Source organism: Danio aesculapii, chromosome 7, assembly GCF_903798145.1.
Source record: "Danio aesculapii chromosome 7, fDanAes4.1, whole genome shotgun sequence".
NCBI lineage: Eukaryota > Metazoa > Chordata > Actinopteri > Cypriniformes > Danionidae > Danio > Danio aesculapii.
The window spans coordinates 39442880-39467084 of NC_079441.1; the positions used below are offsets into that span (position 1 = coordinate 39442880).

General features: G+C 34.5%; 1 protein-coding gene across 1 annotated transcript in view; it reads right to left on the reverse strand.

Annotated features, from left to right (window-relative positions):
- Nucleotides 1-24205, reverse strand: part of dnajb6b (DnaJ heat shock protein family (Hsp40) member B6b) — a 37964-nt gene that overhangs the window by 2766 nt on the left and 10993 nt on the right. The window contains exons 4-9 of the mRNA XM_056461908.1: nt 22945-22998; nt 22744-22848; nt 20048-20173; nt 18046-18190; nt 17813-17883; nt 1058-1213 (exon numbers count right to left, since the gene is read on the reverse strand). Of these exons, the coding sequence (XP_056317883.1) occupies nt 1058-1213; nt 17813-17883; nt 18046-18190; nt 20048-20173; nt 22744-22848; nt 22945-22998 (657 nt within the window). The remainder of the gene's footprint in view (nt 1-1057; nt 1214-17812; nt 17884-18045; nt 18191-20047; nt 20174-22743; nt 22849-22944; nt 22999-24205) is intronic.

Here is a 24205-nt window from a genome sequence, read left to right on the forward strand (position 1 = left end):
CGCTACAAAGACATGAACGCACAGCTCACTCGAGACCGCACATTCACGACAAGAGACACAAAAATTAGTCTAAGGCAAGACAGTATGAGTGCCCGGCCATCTAAAACATGCAAAAAAAACATACTAGTGTCTGGATTCTGCCACCAAAAGAAGGATTAACAAAACCGAAGTGGCAGAATCCTGACACCAGTATGTTTTATTGCATGTTTCAGATGGCAAACCCACTAGAGGGCACTGTCCACATATCTGCCAATCTGAAATATGTTTAGCATACATTTTGTTGTATGTTTTAGATACACATCCTTCTTGTACATATTCATAAAAAGGAGGAGCCTGCGACCAAGTCATTTTACCATGATTTTACATTACTTACATTACCTATTTGGTGAAACCATTTTTTACCAGACTCAAACCCGAGCACTCTGCAGCATATGTAAATCACGATACAAAGTAAGCTATACCATGCAATCTGGTCATACCAGAAAAGTTGTACAAATGGAGATAAACAAATTATAAACAGTTTCTAAAACTGCACATATATAATTCTTTATTTGTGGATACTATGTTGCTGAAAATATCATTAGTGCGATAAGGACAAAAGCCATTGGCGTCATACTGCCCCTATCCTCATTTAACACATGTCGAAATGTGTTTTTGCAGTTTCACAAAATGGTAGGCTGAAGCACGTATTTCCAATAAACCTGTGTTGGTTTTAATTGTTTAACAGATATTAACTGTGGCTCTAGGACACAGAAGGGAGGAATTCAATCACTTTAAATCAATAACTCCACTAGAATGTGTTTGTCGAAGCTCTCCATAAAACTACTTTCCCAGCAGTCGAAACCAATCCAAAAAAAGTTTCCTGCTGAAACAAATTTCACAAATTCCACCTCCACCATACTGACAGATCTTACCTTTTAATATCTGACTCACTGATGCAACCTTGAAAAAATACTAAACTGAATATCTTTATGAATCAGCTCTGCATGAAACAGCTCTGCTCTTCTGGTTCTGCCCTGTAAAGCCTAAAGGCACAACATCCAGCTGGGACACAAACCTCTGGCAATTCCTAGATTCTGCAGGCCTCTGTCCTCCTCCTCCACCTCCTCCTCTTCTGAAGGGTTCTGGGCCACGTTTCGGAGGTATCGGTTGTGCGGGGCAGGACCACAGAGAGCGTTCTGTCTCCGTCTTTCCTCAGAGTCATCAGAAATAGCTGTGAGCAAGACCAGACACAGCGCAGATGAATTTGCATGAAATGTTGATTGTTTTCGTTATTTCACTTCTGCAGATGCGTGTATGCTTTGAATGCATATTTTAATACAACCTAGTATTTAGTTCAAAATATACCAGCCAGTATTTTTCAGCTAGGACTTTATAGTTGATGGTCTACTTTGCAAGTCAAATTGCAACTTCAGTTGGCAGTCATTAGAGTATTAATAAACTGCCTGCTTAATATCTGTGAACATTTTATACTGATGATTCCCAACAGACATTATTCTGACTATAATGAGTAACTCTGTAAGTGCATGTCAACATATTCTACTAACCCGAACATAGCAGTTTACTAATACTCTTATGGGAGTCAGCCATAAAATTAAGGGTAACCACATTTTCTTTTTATGTGCAATTAAACTCATTACTCTGACGTTTATGGTCCCTTTGGAACATATTGTGACTGTCGTTTAACATGTAATGCATATCAGTGTCCAATATTTTTGTATTGACAAGACCGGGGTTTCTCCAGGTCTTAATTTGCTCTAACACATTTTAAGACATTAAAAGTATTCATAGAGTTGTTAACGTTAGTAAACAGTTTATAACTGCAGCTACAAATGCCCCATTCTTGACTTAAAACCACATTTATAATGTGCTTAATAATTGTACTTTCATAATTTGTGACTGGTTAATTTATTTTACTAAATTAAGTATTGCATTCTTTACAAACCATTTGTATTTAAGAGTAGTTGGAGGTTTTTAAGATCATTCAGAATGAGTTAGTAAATGATTAATAAACTATTGAAACTAACATTTATATATCTGATTATTCAGTAATATAGTAATGGTTACTATGTATATTAAGTGCTTTATTAACTCAACTTCATCCAGTTTTGTGACCTAATCCAAAGTGAGAACTATTAATGCTTTATAAATCCCTTATAATTGACAATTAAAAGCTCAGTATCAAATGAACAATAAATCTGTTCAATATTATCTAAAAAGTAAAATTACTGTAAAGTTTAAACATTGCTGAATAACAGGAGTGTCAAAATACGACATCAAATTGGATAAAACAACAACAATATAATAATTAAACAATATAATAGGATGCAATGTTTAAACTGCACTGTAATTTTATTTTAGTTACTTGATACAGTTTCATTAGTGGATTTTTAAATGAATAGAAATGAATAATGTTGCTTATGATCTTTTTTCCTGTTTAGAATTTAACTGAGCCTTTAATTGTCATTTATAAGGGATTTATCACAAAACTGCATGAAACTGCAAATGAACTATTAGTATATGCCTGAATAATACGAATTATAAATTTACTAATAATTTACTAACTCATTCTGAATGATCTTAAAAAAACTATGCTTAAATAACTGGTATGTAAATAATGCTAAATTTAATTTAGGAATGAAACATAAATCACCATCAAAGTATGAAAGTACAATTATTAAGCACATTATAAATGTGGTTTTAAGTCAAGAATAGGGCATTTGTAGCTGCAGTTATAAACTGCTTACTAACATTTATTAATGTAGAGTTAATGCTTAACAGATGATGAATTCACTTTTTGCTAATGCTTAATAAATGGTTTATAGTTGGCAGTTAATTTAAAGTGTTACCAATAATTCTATATGTGTTTTGCTAATAAATTTGTACAACTTAATTTAATTGAAAAATATAACTAAACAAAACTTTGAATTAAGATTTTTCTGAACACAGTGGTAGATATTCTTTTCTGTATTGATCAATTCATTTAAATAATATAATTTTGTTTCTCATGTAAACGTGTCTTGTTTTAAGAATCCTTGTACTGAAAAAAGACAAAAACACTTTAAACATCAAGAGAGTAACAGCAGAAATTAGGTCAATATTCTTTGCCTCATAATATTTTGTTGTTGTTTTATGCATTTTTGTTTGCTTGTTTGTTTATTTGTTTTTTGCCAGACAAATGTAAGAGGAATTGAAATCATTAGGAAGTTGTATTTTGAATGTATGATGTGTTTTTTGAGTGTGTGTGTGTGTGTGTGTGAAGTACAGAATATGACATTTTTACGGTGGCCGAGAGACCTTAACGTGCTGCAATTTAAGAAAACATGTGCAATTACAAAATATTAAGAAAAATGCATGTTAAGAAAAGATCTTCATCTGTTTGACAGCACACGTGCTGCAAATTCTCACAATGCATAAACATTAAAAAGTGCTGCATTTTCCCACAATGCAAACAAATTAATAAAACACACTGCATTTAGTCACAACACAAAAAGAACGGCACACAATGGAAATGTTTCAAGGGCACCCAAAAACGTGACGGACGCCGCTATGCCGTGACAGTTGCTCAGTGAAGTTGTTGGTGATCTTTAAAAGGTGAGTTTTTTGTTTGTTTATTTTAATAACCTGATTCCCGTGTATTTAGTATTTAATAGCCTAAATAACCATAACCTAAATAGCCTAAATAGGTCTCCTTGAAGCATTTGTTTTGTGTTGTGAGTAAATGCAGCGCATTTAGTAAAATGGTTGTATTGTGAGAAAATGCAGCATATTTTATTAGTTGTTTTCATTGTGTGAAAATGCAGTGCGTTATTTAAAAAATGTGTTGACAGCTCGTGTGCTGTAAACTGATGATCTTTTCTCAATTTGTTTTTTTTTTTTTGTAATTGCATTCTTTTTAAATTGCAGCATGTTAAGTACTGTACGTTTTACTTATTATTTACACTGAAAAATGATTACTGCAAAATTATTGTTGTAAACAATTTATATGGGTTGAATTTAAACAAACAAATTAGACTTAGTAATGTTCAACTTCATTTGTTTGTTTAAATTCAGCCCAAATGAAATGTTTACGACCACTTAACTTAAAAAAATATTGAATAAATCCAGGGAATCATCTTTCAATATTTTTTTCAGTGTGTATTGATTTGTTGTTAATGTAAGTGCATTTTAGCTAACTTTTTCTGACTGATATTTTCATTTTGAACACACTATTTATATTAATAGAAGCCAATTAATTGCTGATTACAATCTCATATTGGTCATATGCAATCTCATATTACAATACATTCATTACAAAATAACATCTTTTCAAGTAAAGCAGCAAAAGGTGTTATTATTATGTTACTATTTAGATTTTATTATATGGCATCACTGCAGAAACACTATTTGGAACATCCATTAGCGCTAAGAGGATAAAACTCCAAACATCTGAGAAAAAAGGCGTTTCTTAGATCAATAAGTATCAATAAGTGGTTTACAAGCATGTGTAAGAATTCTGTGGCTGGTTAGTGTACATACAAATAAACCCAAACAGAAGGAAGCTGGTGTTGTGTTTGCTTGGATGCAGTCTTTAAGCATTGCTCAGCGGCTGTGATCTCTGGCCAGTTATTTATTTCTTTAAAATCTGACATCACACGATTTGCTTCAGGGCATCAATTCTGTCTCATATTTTTCTGCATTGCTTATGAGCAAAAGTAGACAGAGGGCTTAAACACAAGTAGAGAAAATATAATATTTTTGTATGACATCAGTGCAATAACGCAGACAGCAAGGCACAAAACCATGCAAAATCTACTCAATCATAATAATCTGTGATGATAATATTCAATGCACAATCAATCGTTTAGTCACCCGTCATGCATTATGTTGATTTAATCACAGCAGTTTACTGTACCGCATAAAGCAGACAAATGATATGGAACATTAGCAGATTATTATAAATAAATTGGGTTTAATGTTTCGTTCATGTGAAATATCTGTCAGTGCTCACCTAGAGTCATAAAACAAACATGATCAAGTAGCTTATTATTGAATTCTTGAGAGTTATACAAATGGCATAAATAAGAAATACTGCTTGTTTTAGAAAGGCACAATCAGTGTTGTTATATCAGATCAGAGTTTCTAGTGGTCATTATAAATATTTTACATGCATGAAACATTTCTGTCTGAATTCCTGATGTAAACCACGTAAATCTGACATTTGAAAAGTTATTCTTTCATTTTCTTTTCAGTTTAGTTTCTTTATTAATCTGGAGTCGCCACAGCGGAATGAACCACACTCAGACACCTGTACTGCATGTCTTTGGACAGTCGGGGAAACCAGAGCACCTGGAGGAAACCCATGTGAACATGGGGAGAACATGCAAACTCCACACAGAAATGCCCAGAAATGACCCAGCCGAGGCTCGAACCGGTGACCGTCTTGTTGTAAGGTGACTGTGCTACCCACTGCGCCACCTTGTCGCCCCTACATTTGAAAAGTAATAAAGGGAGTAAGTTCCTTCAAAAAAGAAACTAATTAACATCATTACAATTGTATTCAAATTATATTTCTAATTACTTTGTGTGAAAAGTAACTTAATCACTAAGTAATTGAATTACTTGACTGAATATGAAATATCCACATAATCCACAATCTCAACACATAGACAATAGTATTTAAATTCTTAATTCTTTAAATTTAAACTTTTTTTCTTGGACATTTTATCATTCATTCATTTTCCTTCGGCTTAGTCCCTTTATTAATCAGAGGTAGCCACAGCAGAAGGAACCGCCAACTTATCAAGTATATATACACAGCGGATGCCTTTCTAGTTGCAACCCAGTACTGGAAAACACCCATACACACTCATTGACACACACTCTCATACATACAAATAAATTTAGTTTGTTTAATTCACCTATAGTGCATGTATTTGGACAGCGGGGGAAACCCGAGCACACGAAGGAAAAATACACAAACACAAGGAGAAAACTCCACACAGAAATGCCAACTGGCCCAACCGGGACTTGAACCAACAACCTTCTTGCTGTGAGGCGAACGTGCTAACCACTGAGAAATGGTGTCACTCTTGGACATTCTAGTTTAGTTCTAAAAGCAATTAGCACTTACAATTTAACAATTTATGAATCAAATCACAATATATTCAAATTAATAACACCATATTTCATTCTATACTGTAAATTGATATATATCTAAAATGTTTCAGTTCTTAAGCATGTGCAGTTGCCGGACAGATAAAACCTATAGTTGAAAACATTGGGAAAATGTCTGAATTATAACTTATATATTTATAAATACTCTGCCTCTCCAAATTCTCAATATTTTTTTCTTTAGCATATGCAATTGTCTTGATAAATGATAAATATTCTGTAGTTGAAAAAAAAAATTATTCAGCAAAATAAATATATATTACTCTGCTTATCTCAATTGCTTTATAATGCATTTAGCACATTTTCCCTTTAAGTATGAACCTTAAGAGAAGATCTTGCCTTACCTAAGAGAATAAATGAAAGATGCTGTATATAATACCTTAAACATGTCTCTTATAACCATTTAGGTGTGAACAATTCATTCATTCATTTTACTTCGGCTTAGGCAACGCAATCTCATGGCAATTTGTAACTTTTTGATTTAGTGGCTAATTCAGCCTGATCTCACGAGAAAACGTAAGTATTTTACGTTTTGTTAGTTTAGTGGCTAATTCGTATGAATTAGTACGAGTTCAGTTGTACGAAATTGTACGATTTTAAAAAGGAGGCGTGGCACCTAACCCCACCCCTAAACCCAACCATCATTGGGGGATGAGCAAATTGTACTAAATTGTATGAATTAGATCGTACGAATTCACCACTAAATCGAAAAAGTTAGGAATTACTGTGAGATTGTGTTGGCTAATTCGTATGAATTAGTACGATCTCATTCACACAATTTTGTACGATTTGCTCATCACCCAATGATGGTTGGGTTTAGGGGCGGGATTGGGTGCCACACCTCCTTTTTAAAATCGTACATTTTCATACGACTGAATTAGCCACTAAACTGACAAAACGTAAAATACTTACGTTTTCTCGTCAGATCAGGCTGGCAATGTATAATATAGGGGAGCGCTTGTGCGTCTTCCTCTGCTTGTAAACTCATAAACAAACACCTTCGATCAGTTCATGAGATAAGCCAGATTGGCGAGTACCGATTGAGTCATGAAATGTGATCATCGGCCGATACCGATCTTCAGTCGATCGTTCAGAGCTTCCCTATTTGTGATGATTTCCCATTATTATAAAAATATGTAATGTTATTCTAACCAAAAAAATCACAGTTCTCAGTGTATGATTTAATCGATATTGATTTTCTCAAAGTAACTTTGACAATATTTTAGCTTGCTGTTACATTTTAAGTCAGTATAAGACAGCAGAATACAGTAAGGAACATGACAATTGTCTCCGAGATGGATTTTATGTTTTATTACCTGTGTCCTCATGTAAATTCCTCATGATTCTCCTGAGGTTGTATTAACCGGTCTTTTATACCCTATTGTATGTGTTGTTCCTAACACAGTAAACGTTTACATCACACTTGCCCTGCCACTTTCAGACACTTGTGGATCACCATGCATAACCCTTATAAACACAAAAGTGTGTCTGTGCAGATACTGTAAAAAAAAAGTTTAAATAGCTCCTAAAGTGCTCCTTGCCTGACACCCACCATCCCCTTTTCCACATAACCGCGATGCATTCATTCATATTTCATGTGGAACGCATTTATTGTGATTAGTCATGTAAATAGATTGAGATTTCTTTATTCTTTGCGCGTGTTAATTTACATTTATATTGAATTAGCGTACGGAATAGAGGCTCGGAAAAGAGAAAAGAGAGGCTGATTATGCGTGCAGATTATGGGCACATCTCGTGGCTATTGTGTTGTGTAATTAAAGGGGAGAGAGGAGAAGAAAAGGGACAGATGCTGCTTCTCAAACTACCGGACCTTTTTTCATCTCCGGAAAAGGCCTGCGTCTGCCGCAACAACCTCCTCCTCCACCTACCAACAACCCCCAGAAGAAAAGATGAAAAACAGAATACATTTAGAAGACAAGCCACGAGCCTTTAGCACATCTCTTGTTGTCTGGCGGACCCTTGTATTTGAGCTTGAAGAAAAGGATCACCGTGACCCAGAGCACAACAGCAGCTGCCGGAGGTGACGCTGGCATTGGGAAATGTCATTGTTTGTACTCTAAAAGCTTTTAACAACAACAAGTTAATTAGTTTAAGTGGTAACATCTACTTTTACTAAAGGAATATAGTTCACCCTGTAATGACTGTTCTCTCATCATTTACTGAACATTAAATGAAGATAAGGTTGAAATAGGTTTCAACACCTTTAGGAGTTCCTTTATTTCTGTCGAACACAAAAGAAGATATTTTGAAGAATGTTGTTCGACAATAGCCATTGACTTTCATAGCAGAAAACACTATGGAAGTCAATGGCAACAGGTTTGAAACATTTTTCAAAATATCTTCTTTTGTGTTCAACAGAAGAAAGAAATTCATATAGGTTTGAACAAATGGAGGATGGGTAAATGAACGATCCTTTTAAGTCTTTCTAAATTTGCTTGACTTTATCCAATAAAAACAATAAAAATATTTTGAAGAAATTTGGTAACATTTTTAGTGACCAATAACTTACATTGTATGGATGTGATGACATAACAATGGAACAATTTTTGTTGTTATTATTATTATTATTATTATTGTTATTATTATTGTTGTTGTTGTTATTATTATTAATAGTAATAATATTTTCATTATTTTATTATTATGATTATTATTATTAATAATAATAATAATTTAATTATTATTTTTATTATTATTATTCTAATTATTATATTTATTATTATTATTATTATTGTTACTATTATTAATAAATTTATTATATTTAATATCATTATTATTATTACTATTATTATTATTATTATTTGGTTCAACTACTGTATCATTTAAAAATGTCATTACCAAGATGCACATTCCTTCATTTTCTTTTCGGCTTAGTCCCTTATTTATCAGGGGTAGCCATGGCAGAATGAACTGCCAACTATTCCAGCATATATTTTACACAGCGAATGCCCTTCCAGCTGCAACCCATCACTGGGAAACACCCATACACACTCATTCACACACACACACACACACACACACACACACACACACACTCATACACTAGAGCCAATTTAGTTCATTCAGTTCAGTCATATCACATGTCTTTGGACTGTGGGGTAAACTGGAACACCAGAAGGAAACCCACATGAACACGGGGAGAACATGCAAACACCACACAGAAATGCCAACTGGCCAGCCAGTACTCGAACTCGAGCAACGTTTTTGCTGTGAAGCGATAGTGCTAACCACTGAGCCACCATGGCGCCCCCAAGATGCACATTTTAATTATAATTACTATTGGGATGCATCTAATATTATTTAGAAACTCCAGCCTTCAACATGATGAAAAAAAAGAGTAGTTTCAGTAGTGAATGATTGTTATTAGACCTTCACATACACTGACAGCGATCTGAACAATCAACCGTTGGCTCATCTGCTCATCTGTATTCAGTACTGGCTAGGTTATTCTTTTCAATAAACATGATTTGGGTCCATTTAAAATTCAACAGGCGAGCTAATAATATGTAAGATCACTCAGATCTGGCTGAGTCTGATAAACTATTGTGTACAAATGTACTGTTTTTGGCAAGTATTTAATTATTTTACTGACAGAAAAATACTGGATTACTTAACAAACATGTAGCTTATTGTATTCACAGTTTTAATAACTTTGCATCATAAATTTTCATTCTACTGCCAATGATCCACTGGCTTTCAATTGCCCAAACTTTGGCTCATAACATTAGTAGCATCTCTACTCACTCACTCTCTATCCTTCAGTTAAGTCCCTCATTTATTAGGGAACGCCACAGAGGAATGAACCACCATTTACTCTGACTTGTTTTTTATGCAGCAGATGCCTTTCAGGTTGCAACAATGCATCTCTTGTAGCTGTTATTAACTGTTATTGTATCTTCCCATTAGGAAGTTTTACTATAAATTAAGTGTAATAATAATGTTTCACAGTTTTTTTACATCGATCAGGATGTCTGCAGCTCTTCAAAATGACAAAAGATTGATTGTTACATTGAGCAGTATTATTGTTTTTCAGTATAAATATCTGCATGCTTAATTCAAGAGACATTTCTTTGAGATTTGTTTAATTTTTTTTTACCAAACCTATACACTTCTTATACGCAAGTTTTCTCTTGCAAATGAATGCATTTCGATTCAGGAAAATGTCAACATTTGTAACTGATGATAAAAAATTTTAAATACTGAGGAAGAACAGCCCTTTTTAAAGGAATTTCCATATTGAGTTTTTTCAATCCTTAAGGTGTATCTACTATTACAAATAAAAAAGTTATAGAGATCATTTATTTGTAACAATTAATTGTGTGCATCATATAAATTTACATTTGAAGAACATACTGGAATCCTGTGTTCCCTTTGAATAGCAAATTGAAATTTCCTGGTTTTAAAAAGTGATACATTTACCTGACAGATAAAAGGAGGCTATATATAGCTGTCATTCAAAAAAGCCAGCAAGATGGCTATTTAATTTCATATTATTAAATGTGATATAGGACTACTGAATACAGCTTGCTGGATGTTGTAACTTTCATTGCAATGGACCCTTTTCACAAGACTGTTGTGATGCGTTTAACGGTCATCATAATCTTAAATCCTTGAAAGTTTTTCAATATTTGCATTTTTTTTTACGTATTTATATGATTTATATGTAAAAATGTATCAGTTATGAATTTATATCATCTTTGTATGAAATTACAAAAAACAAATGACCAATTATGCGAGGCATTTCTAAAGCAGCGTTTATAGACAGAACAGTAAATTTGACATTGTTCTCCTTTGGTTTTGGCTGCCTTTATCAGTCTTACAAAAATAGTTTTATTCCGCTGCCGAGAAACCCAGAAAAGTGAAAAGGGTCCATTACAAAAAACAACGGCAAATTAAGAAAAGATATTCATCTGTTTAACGTGCTGCAAACCCTCACAATGCAAGCCCATTTTTAAAAACAGGCTGTGTTTTCTCACAACGCAAACAATTAATAAAACGCACTGCATTTTCTCACAACACTTTCAAATAGCTCGGAACAGAACGGAAATGTTTCAAGGAGACCCTAAAACATGACAGAATTGGCTATTTAGGTTATGGTTATTTAGGCTAATAAAATACACAAGATATGGGAATCAGGATATTAAAATAAACAAACAAAAAACTCACCTTTCAAAGATCACCAACAACTTCACTGAGCAACTGTCATGGCACAGTGGCGTCCGTCATGTTTTTGGGTCTCCTTGAAACATTTCCGTTCTGTTCCGAGCTATTTGAAAGTGTTGTGAGCAAATGGGCAGCACGGTGGTGCAGTGGGTAGAACAATCACCTCACAGGAAGAAGGTCGCTGGTTCGAGCCCTGGCTGGGTCAGTTGAAACATATGCTGGATAAGTTGGCGGTTCATTTCTCTGTGGCGACTCCAGATTAATAAAGGGACTAAGCCGAAAAGAAAATGAATGAATAAACATGAGCATAAATTTTGCGTAGTGAGAAAATGCGGCACATTTTATTAATTTGCTTGCGTTGTGTGAAAATGCAGCAAGTTTTTTAGTTGTGTATGCGTTGTGACAATTTGCAGCACATGTGCTATCAAACAGATGAAGATCTTTTCTTAATTTGCTGGCGTTTTTTGTAATTGCACGTATTTTCTTAAATTGCAGCACGTTAAACTCTATCGGCCACCGTAGGCCTACCATTTAACTATTTTACAAATTTTACAGGGTCTAATTTATGTATTATAATCTACTCACTTTTTTTTTCATTTCATTGTTCATTTCCGTATCCAAGTTTACAAGTTTTACAAGCATGAGTTCATATAGCTGTCTTGCTTGGTTTGACTGAATCGAACTCAAGTTTATTTCCCTCTTTTGGTGTAAATACCACAATCACACCAAGCAAACTGTGCACCAAACAAACGGACACAGCTACCGATGTGGTCTCATTGTCTGTTTCCAAACGTACTCTGCTAATCAAAACCAGGAAAAAATGGCTCATTTATCTCTAACCTGAGCCTTTTTCATCCTTTACAGAAAACAACAACAACAAAAAAAACTAGGAAACAGATGAAGGATCAGTAGAGGGGAAAATGGTAAAAGAGAATGACACACAAAATGAAAGATGAAGGAAGTGATAAAGATGAAAGAACGTGACAGTGAGAAAAGGGAAGAGAAGAGGCCTAATCGCCAGCTCAAAGCGGAACGAGTCTGGTCAAACAGAGAGACAAATGCACCCCGCGCAACTCTCAATTTCCGCGGGTATGATTGGATGTGTCATTACCGCGAGGTCGACGCGGAGACCCCGTATATTCACAGTCTATTACTTGAGGCTCACCTCCATACAAACACGCACATTCAGACGCTGCATCCGTGCAAATCATGGCGCCTTGTCTAAATCCCAGTCAGGGACGTACGTGGAAAATAAGTGTCCCGCTCTCTGGCTCTCAGCGGACTGAAAACCCTCGTGTTAGGATTTCTCTTCCTCGTCGAGCTCTGAATAACAAGCAGCGTTTATTCGTCCATGAAAAACAGCGGCAGAGATCATATCTCTAGCTTTTGAAATATATGGACGGGAAATAAAGAAATGAAACGGAGAGCCTACTATAGGCTTCTGGAGAAATGAGGTTGTGTTTTTTATTTCTTGCTTTCCAGGATCAGTGTATTATGTTATTAATGCAATGATAAGAGGAAATGTTCCAATCCATTATCATTTAATTACTCTGAGTGGCGAGGAATAAGAGCCCAAATATTTTCAAGGGAAACAATTAAACTAATAAATGCAGTCTTTTAATATTAATAAGCCATTTTTTCTTTGTTCAGTTTTTCATTCTGTGTTTTAAACGTTCTTGTTCAGGCAGGCAATTCGTATGGGGTTTGTTATGGTGACCTGTTAAGTCTAATATAATTATGTTTTTGTCTTTTTTTAACAATTAATATTTATGACATTAAGAAATGGGTTTCTTATTTTTTCTATTTTTTTTGTGAAAAAGTAAAATAGTATTTATAAATAGTCAAAACTATGGGGTGTTTTTTAGTGAACTTAGTATCAATCTTGAAGTTTACTAATTAAAATAGCTTTTTTTCTTTCCCTTTTTACAGGTATTGTGCTGTAGTATGACTCATTCTTTTGTTTTATTATTTTATTCTATTTAATAATAATAATTATAACAAAAATTGTTCCATTGTTATGTCATCACATCTATATAATGCAAGTCATTGGTCACTAAAAAAAGTTACCAAATTTCTTCAAAATATTCTTATTTAGAAATATTCTATTTCTATTTCATTGTTATAAATCTCAGCTGTTTTAATTGTTTTTTATATATTCATATGCATTTATCTGTGCTTTCCAAGTGCATTATTGATCCTTGCCTGGATAACTTTGATGAGAGTTTGCATGCTGAAGTCACATGACCAACTGAACCTGCTGTCCACAGAATAAATGAATAATGTTGCAGACGCAGTTAGATATCGGAATATTATACGCCCAATCAACCTGCCATATCAACATAAGCCAAAAAATACACCTTGCATAATGTATATGCACATTTAAAACAAACAACAGCTGAAAAAATAATGACCATCACTGAAAAAATTTATCAGGATTTCCATTTAAACCTTCCAATATCCATTCTCCCTAACACAAGAAACATTCACTAGGAAAGCGAGGCCATCATCAACAGCAGCCACTTCCCACTGTTCTGGCAGTCTGATAGCATCACAGCAGGCGCTAACACAAACCCAGAGCTGGCCTCATGTTTTCTTCCTCCATCACTCCTATCTTCACCATCTTTCATAAGCCTTGGGAGAACAGTGGTAAAACATGAAGGGGGGGAAACTCTTCATCAGCCTCTGGATGCTTTCAGTTTCCGGTTTCATCACAGTTCTGGATCATTTTGATCAAATTTGGATCATTTATCAGAGAAAAGAAAAAAGCATAGGAAGGAAATGAAGGTCTATTTTTGTCTATAGAGATTTTTGTGTCTATATAGTCTGTATTTGGGGACTGCTTTTATTTGTCAACCGCAATATGGTCATTTTTTGAGTTGTTTTCTTCCAAAACTGGCTTAAAAATAAACACTACATCTGGAATCAGTAATTCACTGTGGTTTAATTGAGTACAACTTTTGTAATATAAATCTTATGGTTGCTATATACAGCTAAAATGTATTAGTAAAACATTCGGGACAGGATAATTTTTATATATAATTTATATTATTTTTTTTTTATTTTAAAAAAGTAAATTTTTGACATTTTTATGTTGCAATAAGTTTTAGTTTTTTCTGTCTAAACCTTTTTGTAAACACTCAGTCAGTGACGAACAGTAACTAAGAACAGTGAAAACAGCAATGAAACAAGTGTTTTTACACCATTGCTGAATTTAAATCTACATAATTTTATGCAACATAACATCACTACATAATTTTGTTATTATAAACTGGAGGAAGTGTCACCCATTCAGGAACATGACAGAATTCACAATTCTGACTTAAAATGACCCAAAAGAGAAGATTGATTCTCTGAGCTTTAATGACCATGGCTCATGCTGTGAAAATTTATGCCACATTTTAGGATATATGATTGTAAACCAATACATTTTGTAAGTCTAGTCTATAAGGCTGAGCTGTTTAAACGCTCTAAATATTGGTTAGTTGACTGACGTTCTCAATTCCAAGTTACAACGGGTTTACTCTTTAAGTCAACTTGTTGCTATTAAGACAAAGTATAAACAATTTTTTTTAGGTAAATTAACTAATCACTTTTCACAAAATAAATGAATTGTTATCCATCTAACTTACTGCTGCATCACATAATAGATATACATAGTTTTTCTATGTAAAATTTTGTCTATTGTTAAATTACAGCCTATATTTACATCTGATCTGTCATATTTTGATATTTGCACACTTCAGTTATAATTAATTATCGGTAGTAGTTTTCAGTGTGTGACAGGTTTTGTTAATAATTTGTTTCCTATCAAAATAAAACAATTATTTATAATTTGTATACATTTAGTAGCCTACCTGAGTTCATAGATAAATCAAGTGCTTTTGACGTAAAAGTAAAAAGGAGCAGCTACTACTTTGAATGGAGTAATATTTTAGAAGGGTATCTGTACTTTCACTGAGGTATACTTGATTTGTGTACTTTAAACACGACTCGCAGCCCACCAAAGTGTAAATTGACTAAAGAAATGGCGCCCTCTAGTGCTGTGATATTACAGATTAGATCCTGGATGAACAGATCTGGCCTTTGAGACCCAATTTTCCAATAGTATGTGGATGCAGCCTTTATGATGCAAGCTGAGATTGAAAAAGGTTAACAACTCTTTTCATCGTTAGAAAAGCGAATCTATTTAGATATCTATCATTCAAGGACAAGGCAAAACTGATTCTCGGGGGAATGTAGGCCTACGTGGAACAGATGTTCGTATAACATGTAGTCTACAGGGGGCGCTAATAGATCACAAACAATGAACAAGCCTATTCAGCGTTTGTCCTGTCTTTTTCTAAAATAAATGATGTTCCTTTGAACTTTCTATTCATCAAAGACAAACACATAGCATATCATAGTTTCCATCAAAAATAAAAAGGCACAAAGCTGTTTTCAATATTGACAATAGGCTAAAATGTTTCTTGAACACAAAATAAGACTGTTAAAATTAATTTTGTGGGATCAACTCACAATAACGGCTGAAAATCCAGCTTTTCTGCAACCAGAATAAACTACTTTTTTGTAAAAAATAAATAAATAAATAATAATAATAATAATAAATAGTAAGGTGTAACAATAATAATAATTGTACAACATTAGGCAATTTTCCTCTTATTTTAACTACAAGTGATTTGTATCTAGAACATCTTAAAAAACTACAAAGTCATCTTTTAGACCTAAAACTTTAGGTGAGAAAAATGCCAATAACTTTTTAATCAACATCCCCTCATGTTCAACACAATAGTTGTTTTTGACTTACCTTAATGGAGTATAAAAATCACCGGTTTTCACCTTCAAATTGTTTCATTCAATTAGTGATGCCTTGCAGGTACATTTAAACTAATTACATGTCAGAAGAATCTTTTCTGATTATAAGTAGTTTATGAAATCTTACATTTTTTAAAATTGTTAATTGTTTATAGCTGCAATTAAACTTTTTTTTTTAATCTCCCAACATCAGTGAGAAGAACAAGCAAAAATTCAGCTTTTTCCCTTCCGAGTGTAGTTATGCATATATAAATCAATTAGATTTCTACCTCCCCTTAGTTCACTCACTCACTTTAGAAATTATCTGGCAAGTTTTACACAGCAAAAGCTTTTCCAGCCAATACCCAGCACAGAGAGTACACTTACTCACGAATCCCCAGTGCTGGGAACACTACAGACAATTTAGATTATCCAATTTACCTATAACCATGCGTCTTTGGACTGTGGGGGGAAACCAGAGCAGAGGAAACCCGCACATACACAGGGAAAACATGCATGGAAACTCCACACAGAAAGGCCTCCTAGTTCAGCCACTTAACCGTTTAGCCTCCATGCTGCCCCTCCACTTAATTTTCATGCTGTAATGTTCAGCATTGTGTGTATGAGCTAGTCATGAAGTATGTTGTCTAATTGTCACCATGGACTTTTCTGTAAAAACAGTTGATATTCATTATGAATTACACTACAGCTTCCGCGTTCTGTTTTGAGAATTTACACACAGTAGTTAATTAAAAGTGTCAATAAAAACAAATAAAACCACAGGTGCAGTATGCGCTCATGCATGTGTGAATATTAAAGAGGCATATTAAGGTGCAAGCAGACTGAAAGCAAAGTTTTACTGTCTTTAATTCTGTGAGTGTTATGAGACACATACAGTTCATCAGGCCAGGATAAGAACACACGCACACACTGACACACAAATTAGAGTCAAGTCTGTGTTTCTCAAAAGCACCACAAAAACACTGTGAGTGCAGCATTCCAGACAGGTGAAAGTGAGAATTGTTGAACCTGAAACTGTCTGTCTTCGCTATTTGTTTTCTTACAAAGAACAGAATTTCCAGCATATAAATTCACACAATGTATATATACAGTATGTTCTGATCAATGGAAAGGTGTCAGGTTATGCAACAGTTAGGTGTAAAGCCGAATAAAAATAATAATAATTTATTAACAGTCTAATATAATAAACAAATGGCAACTACTTACATCGGTTAGATCATATTAAATATGTCAGAAAGGAGAGGTTAAGACTTCAACATATGACAGTTGAACAGCTCTACAGCAGAATGCAAACACAACCTGTTAAGCTCCAGTTTCAAGCACTTATGGATGAAAGAAAAGCTGACGGAAAGGGAAAAAGAGTGTGCTTGTTTAAACTGAGGTCTCAGGTTTTGTGAGGAATAAATGGTCCCCAAGAAAGAAAAGAAAAAATGCTGGAATGAGACTTCACCCTGTTTACCTCTGCGATTCACTGCACTGAGGGTAACAGCTCCATCTAAACGCTCATGTTACCTACTCTTGGTTTGCTGACTAGTGGAGAGCAGGTGCACTGGTAGCCATCAGCCTGGTTGGGAAGGTTGGTTATGCTTAGGAATGTTTGGGTTTAACCGTTTCGAACATTCATCTGCAGTTCACTTGCTGTCCAGTCGGAGGAATTGCTCCTTACCGTTGACTGTGAGAGATTTGAGCTGACCGTCCTCCTCTACCTCCACTCTCTCTTGACCGTTCTCTACAATACTGCAATGACACAAACGTTAACTGTGAGATTTGCATTGAATAAGCTCAAGTCAAATGAGCAGCACTTTGTGAGCAATTTGAATAGACGTGTAACGTTATTAAAATTATTGCGCAACTAAGGTGTGAAGCGGTTACAAGCTATTCCAGTATGTTCTTTGGTACCGTTTAGTGGTGATCCTCTTTCCGTTGATGAATTTGGTGGATGTGGAAATGGAGGTGAAGTTTGTCATCCCACCTCCACCACCAAATGGAGACGAGGAAAAGGAGCTGAAGCTTCCTCCACCCATTGGGCCGAATGGAGAGAACCCTACAGAAATAATGATGATCATGTTCCAATACACTAATAGCTGTACACTAATAACTGCTGACTTTTCCCATGGCTACACCAGCATTTCTCAAAGTGTGGGACACCCCAACAGAAACATGTCAAAGACATTTTTGTGCCCATGTCCATTAATCCCTTTATTCATTGACCACACACTCAAAACTAAATAATGCTATATTCTAAAGGGTTAGTTCACACAAAAATTACACACCGCCAACGGGTGCAAACCCTTAAGTTTCTTTATTCTGTTGAACCCTATTGAAGATATTTTGAATAAAACTGAAAACCTGTATCGATTTCCATGGTTGGAAGAACAAACACTATGGAAGTCAATGGTTACAGGTTTCCAGCTTTCTTTAAAACACTTCAAAGAGGATTGAAACAAGTGAAGTGTGAGTAAATGATGACAGAATTTTCATTTTTGATGAACTATCCCTTAAAAATGTAAGCCTCAATTAAAGGGGCAGTTCATCTAAAACTAAAAATTCTGTCATCATTTTCTCACCCTTCACTTGTCACAAACTTGTTTGTGTTTCTTGTTCTTTGTCTGTTGAACACAAAAGTTATTTAAAAAAAAAAATTTGGAAACCACTGACCATCGACTAACTATTGACTTCTATAGTAATTGTTTGTCCTCCAATGCGTGTCAATGGTTGCAGGTTTCTAACATTCTTCATTTTGTGTTTAACAAAAAATGTAAACTTCAAAAGGAACTTGAGGGAGAGAATATATTCAATTTAGGGTGAACTATCAACTAACATTATTAGACTGCAAAGAAAATACTATAGTAACCTATGAGAATAATTTAATGTCAGAATGTTAACTGAAGCAGAACAAAAACTTTGGTAAGGGGTATAAAAGTTGCAATGGAACTGTATGTGACATGGAACTAGAAACACCATGCTGTTGCTTCACTGAAAATAAAATACAGATATCATTTTAACATTGAGCATAACTTGAGAGAGGCAGTAAGCCTACAACCTTATTTTGCCTGTGTGTACAACAGGCTCATTGCAGACACTAAATTAAAGAATTAAATTATCATTTTATGCCAGATTTGAATGTTCTTTGAAGCAAAGCACTAGACTAGTCCACACATTTCACGTTTCTGAATTTGATGTTGATACATATACAGTTGAAGTCAGAATTATTATCCCCCCCCGTTTTTCCCCCAATTTCTGTTTAATGAGAGAGGATTTTCTCAACACATTTCTAAACATAATAGTTTTAATAACTCATTTCTAATAACTGAATTATTTTATCTTTGCCATGATGACAGTAAATAATATTTTCCTAGATATTTTTCAAGACACTTCTATACAGCTCAAAGTGACATTTAAAGGCTTACCAGATTAATAAGGTTAACTAGGCAGGTTAGGGTAATTAGGCAAGTTATTGTATAATGATGGTTTGTTCTGTAGACTATCGAAAAAATGTATAGCTTAAAGGGGCTAATAATATTGACCTTAAAATTGTTCATAAAAAATTTAAAAACTGCTTTTATTCTAGCCAAAATAAAACAAATAATCCTTTCCCCAGAAGAAAAAACATTATCAGACATACTTCAACTGTTATATATATGTGTGTGTGTGTGTGTGTGTGCGTGTGCGTGTGCGTGTGCGTGTGCGTGTGCGTGTGTGTGTGAGAAAGTTTTAAATAGAGTTACTTAATGTCATGTTTTTAAAATGTGCTGTTATTTCAGTTCAGTTAGACTTGAAGCTCTAGTTTATTAGCATGGGTGACAAGGGACAGGTGAGACTTGGAACCCTCGTCTACATCTTAAGTGGGGAATGACAGAAAAGGTTTGAGAAACACTGGGGTGCACACAGATTAACATACCTGTGTTAAATCCAGAAAAGGATGGACCAAATGGAGAAAATCCAGGAAAGAATGGACCTGTCGTCCTGCTCCTGCTCATCCCTCTGTGACGGCGCCCACCAAAGAAATCTTCAAAGGGGTCATCAGCTTAAAAAATAAATAAAGAAATTAAATTAAGAGCTTAGTGGGAAAAAAAGATGTCATGAAATTGAAAATCTAAATTGTCTTTATATTTACACCTAAAATTTAAAATGAAAACATAAAATACATCTAAAATTAAAAACATCATTTCAGGCTCACTGTGGTTCATCAGGAAACTTTCTAGGTTAAATAAAGCCATTTAGTGACTTAAAATTCAAAAGGTTTTGCTAATTATAAAAAATATATTTGATATGTTTTTCTCTCCCTACAATTTAATGGTTGAATACTGAATCATTTCGAATCACAGTTAAAATATGTAATATCAACACTCAAACTTTTCGGTACTCACAAAATTACTGTTTAAACACCGAAGGAATAAGGAAAAGCACTATTTCACCTATATATGAAACATTATGTACAGAAACAATGTTGAGAACCACTGACTGGCTAATAAAATAAATAAAGAATTAAATTAAGAGCTTAATTGGAAAAAAGATGTCATGAAATTGAAAATCTAAATTGTCTTAATATTGACACCTAAAATGAAAACATAAAATACATCTAAAATTAAAAACATCATTTCAGGCTCACTGTGGTTAATAAAGGTCAAAGTCTGCTTGATTTAGTTACACAAACTTATTTTTATTACAACCAAGCTAAATATGATGCCTTTAAATGAATCTTTATAATTGTGGTATAATGATTTATTACACTTATGAACTAAGAAATGTATGATGCATTATAAAAACAAAATTTGTTTAAAAATAACAACATGATATATAACAATTAAATCATTTTTCATACAGAAAACGACTATGTGGTGGCAGTAAAACAAGTAGTAACATGCAGCTTTAATTATCATCATCTAATGGGAACACGTAGGTCAACAGGGGATATGTAGGTCTATTTTTGCCCATCCTCATAGTTCTGTGAGCAAATGTTGTAAAATAGAACATTTAGATTATATGCCTGCTGAAACATGCCTAGATCAATATTTCCCCATTTTCAGGCACAGCACCTTCACATGAACTTCGCCATCTCCTTCAAGCAGTTTTATTTGGCAGGCAGAACCACCACTGAAATCTTCACGCTTGTCATAGCTACATAAACACCGGTAAACACCAATGACCTTCTATCCTCAAAGATGGTGCTCCTGAAACCTAAACCAAGCGTATCTGCATACAGTTGACCCATTCAAAAACAATTCTCAGTTCACTGAAATTTTTCAAGCGTACATATAAAAACACACACAAACGAACGTTCTCTCCCTGCATTGGCCTACAGCTATTAGCTTTGCCTTTCTCTTGCTGCTCTTTTATTTGGAAGCTATTTCTGAGAACATTCCTAGTGGATGATGCACACTCTCTTCTCGTCCCGCTCGCTGGTCCAAGCGCCCTCGCCATATTTAGAGTGCCTGTATGTTTCACACACATGCTGTTCAGCCATTTGTTCCCCGCAGTTAGAGTCAGGGCGCATGGGGAAGCACTTCAGTGTTTAACGGATGACTAAAGTGTGGTATCTGTGAGGAGTCCAACAATTATTTGACTATTTGAACAAGTTCACCAATATCAGTATTCAACAACATTTGAAGGGACAGATTTGCACGCTTGTTTTTTGAATTGTGGAAAGCATTTAAGATTTTATTTGTTCGCCAATATAACAAATCATAACTATGGATGAGGTCTAAAAAAAAAAATGTCTGTCATTTACGCACTCTCAACTTGTTCCAAACCTGTTTGACTTTCTCTGAAGTCAGATATACTGAAGAACATTGCAAAACAAACAACTACTGACTTCCATAGAATGAACAAACGTTCCTCTTACAGAGGTCAATGGCTGCTGGTTTCCAATATTCTTCAGAAAACCTTGTTTTGTATTCAACAGAATAAATAATATTCATAAAAGTTTAAAACCACTTGAGGCTGAGTAATTTGTAATTTATAAGTCAACTGTCCCTTTAAGCCTTTATTCATGGATAATCCTCAGAAGATGTGGAATGTAGCACGCAAGTCACATGGACTAGTTTCATGACGCTGTTATGTCCTTTTCTAAAATAAGCATTAAGATCCTTTGTGTGGAGTATCACAGAAAAAAAAACTGCAATATTAGATTAAATATATAAATATTTTAACTGTTTAAAAGATAAAACAACCCTTTTTAGAAGAGCAAGTAAAATTTTCCCATAATACACACCCAAGTTAAGGGAGTATTTTTAGTGAACAATATAATTATAGTAGATTAACATAAAGCTAATCAGCTAATGAACCCAAGCTCCAATAATTTCATGCAAAACCTAATTACCTAATTATAACTCGAACCACGTTATTACTGTCACACAGACAGGAACAACGAGAGAGATTAAATGACCTTCATTTCCTCTCTTTGGGAGTTTTGTTCTAATTTTGAACACCGTTTTCACTGACAAGAAGCTTTTTATTCTGAAATAATGCAGGGTCAATGTGGTTTCACTGTTAAAAAATTGAAATACTAAACTGCATGTTATGAATGTCCTCTTTTATTACTTGCTTTATTAAATCAATAAATAATAAAATAATAATAATCTCACATGCACCTACCAAAGAAATCCGCAAATGGATCATGACCTCCGAAGAATTCCCTGAAGACGTCTTCTGGGTTACGGAAAGTGAATCCGCTCATGTATTCATCATCATAATGGCCACCTTTCCCAACAATAAATCATTAGAGGACAGGCACATTTCCAAAAACAGGAACAAATGTGAACAGGTAACGTTTAATAAGAAAATAACTTCACTTACCTCTATTAGACAGGCCTTGTTTACCATATCTATCATAGTCTCTCCGTTTGTTTTCTGCAAAAAAGAATAATGCTGTATTTAATTTCACTCGGTTTAACATATTTTATATTAGTTCCACAAACCTGCCACAACATTTTCACCTATTTGTGGCGTGTTCGAGGTCTGGTTTACAACTGATATTTAAGATATAGCAAGATGCTAATGGTCTAATCCAGTGTTTCCCAACCCTGTTCCTGAAGGCACACCAACAGTACACATTTTCAACCGCTCCCTAATCAAACACACCTGAATCAACTCGGCAGAACATTAGAAAAGACCCCAAAACCTGACACGAATGGGTCAGATAAGGGAGACATACAAAATATGTACTGTTGGTGTGCCTCCAGGAACAGGGTTGGGAAACACTGGTCTAATCAAATTCAATGATCTGTTCTAAGCTAAAAAAGCTCTCGCCGGGAGAGTTGTAAAATGTGCCTATTTCCAATTAAAAAAAAGTGGACAAGGGACACACATTTCTGTTTACACCTTTATATGTCTCTTCTGTTTTGTTTCAGTCTCTTCCCTTATTTTTTTAAGGGAAGAAGGGCCTATGGACAGCTGTGTGTACAGGCCTTTTCTGATCCTTCAATCTAATATTGAGAATTAAGTTTGAGTGATTTGCAAATGAATGCGAAAGGAGACAACAGAAAAAACACAGAGCAGCTTTTGTTTCAGATTAGATAACCACAAACAACACTGAATGCTTTGTGTTAAAAGGAAGACTTTTAAGGAAGCATTGTGCTATTTAAATTATTTGCTTACAATTTCAGATGGCAGAGCTTAAACACCATCTGGCTATCATGCTGCACCAACAGGTCCAAAAATGTTTAAGTATTTACTGGCTGTTCAAACCACAAGTGGCTACACATGTGACTAAAACCACATTACAAAAGCAATATGGGTGTTTTCGACCACCCCTGGAAGTGAAAGTGGACATTTTTTTAATTTAAAGATATTTTAGCATTGTACACCTGTGACCAGATAGACAAAATCTATATTCTCAGGTGCAAAAGCACCAATTTTTTCATGTTGAGATTACAATAACCAAGTGGCAGTGCATTTTCAACAAGTCTTGCAAAGGAAAATGAAAACTCCATCTAAAAAATACCTCTACACATTTAATAAAAAGGTCAGTGAGAAGATGAACCAAAAAAACAAAAAAAAACAAATGAAGGCATGAAAATACATTAAAACATTTGCAGAAGGACAGGAAAAAAGGAAC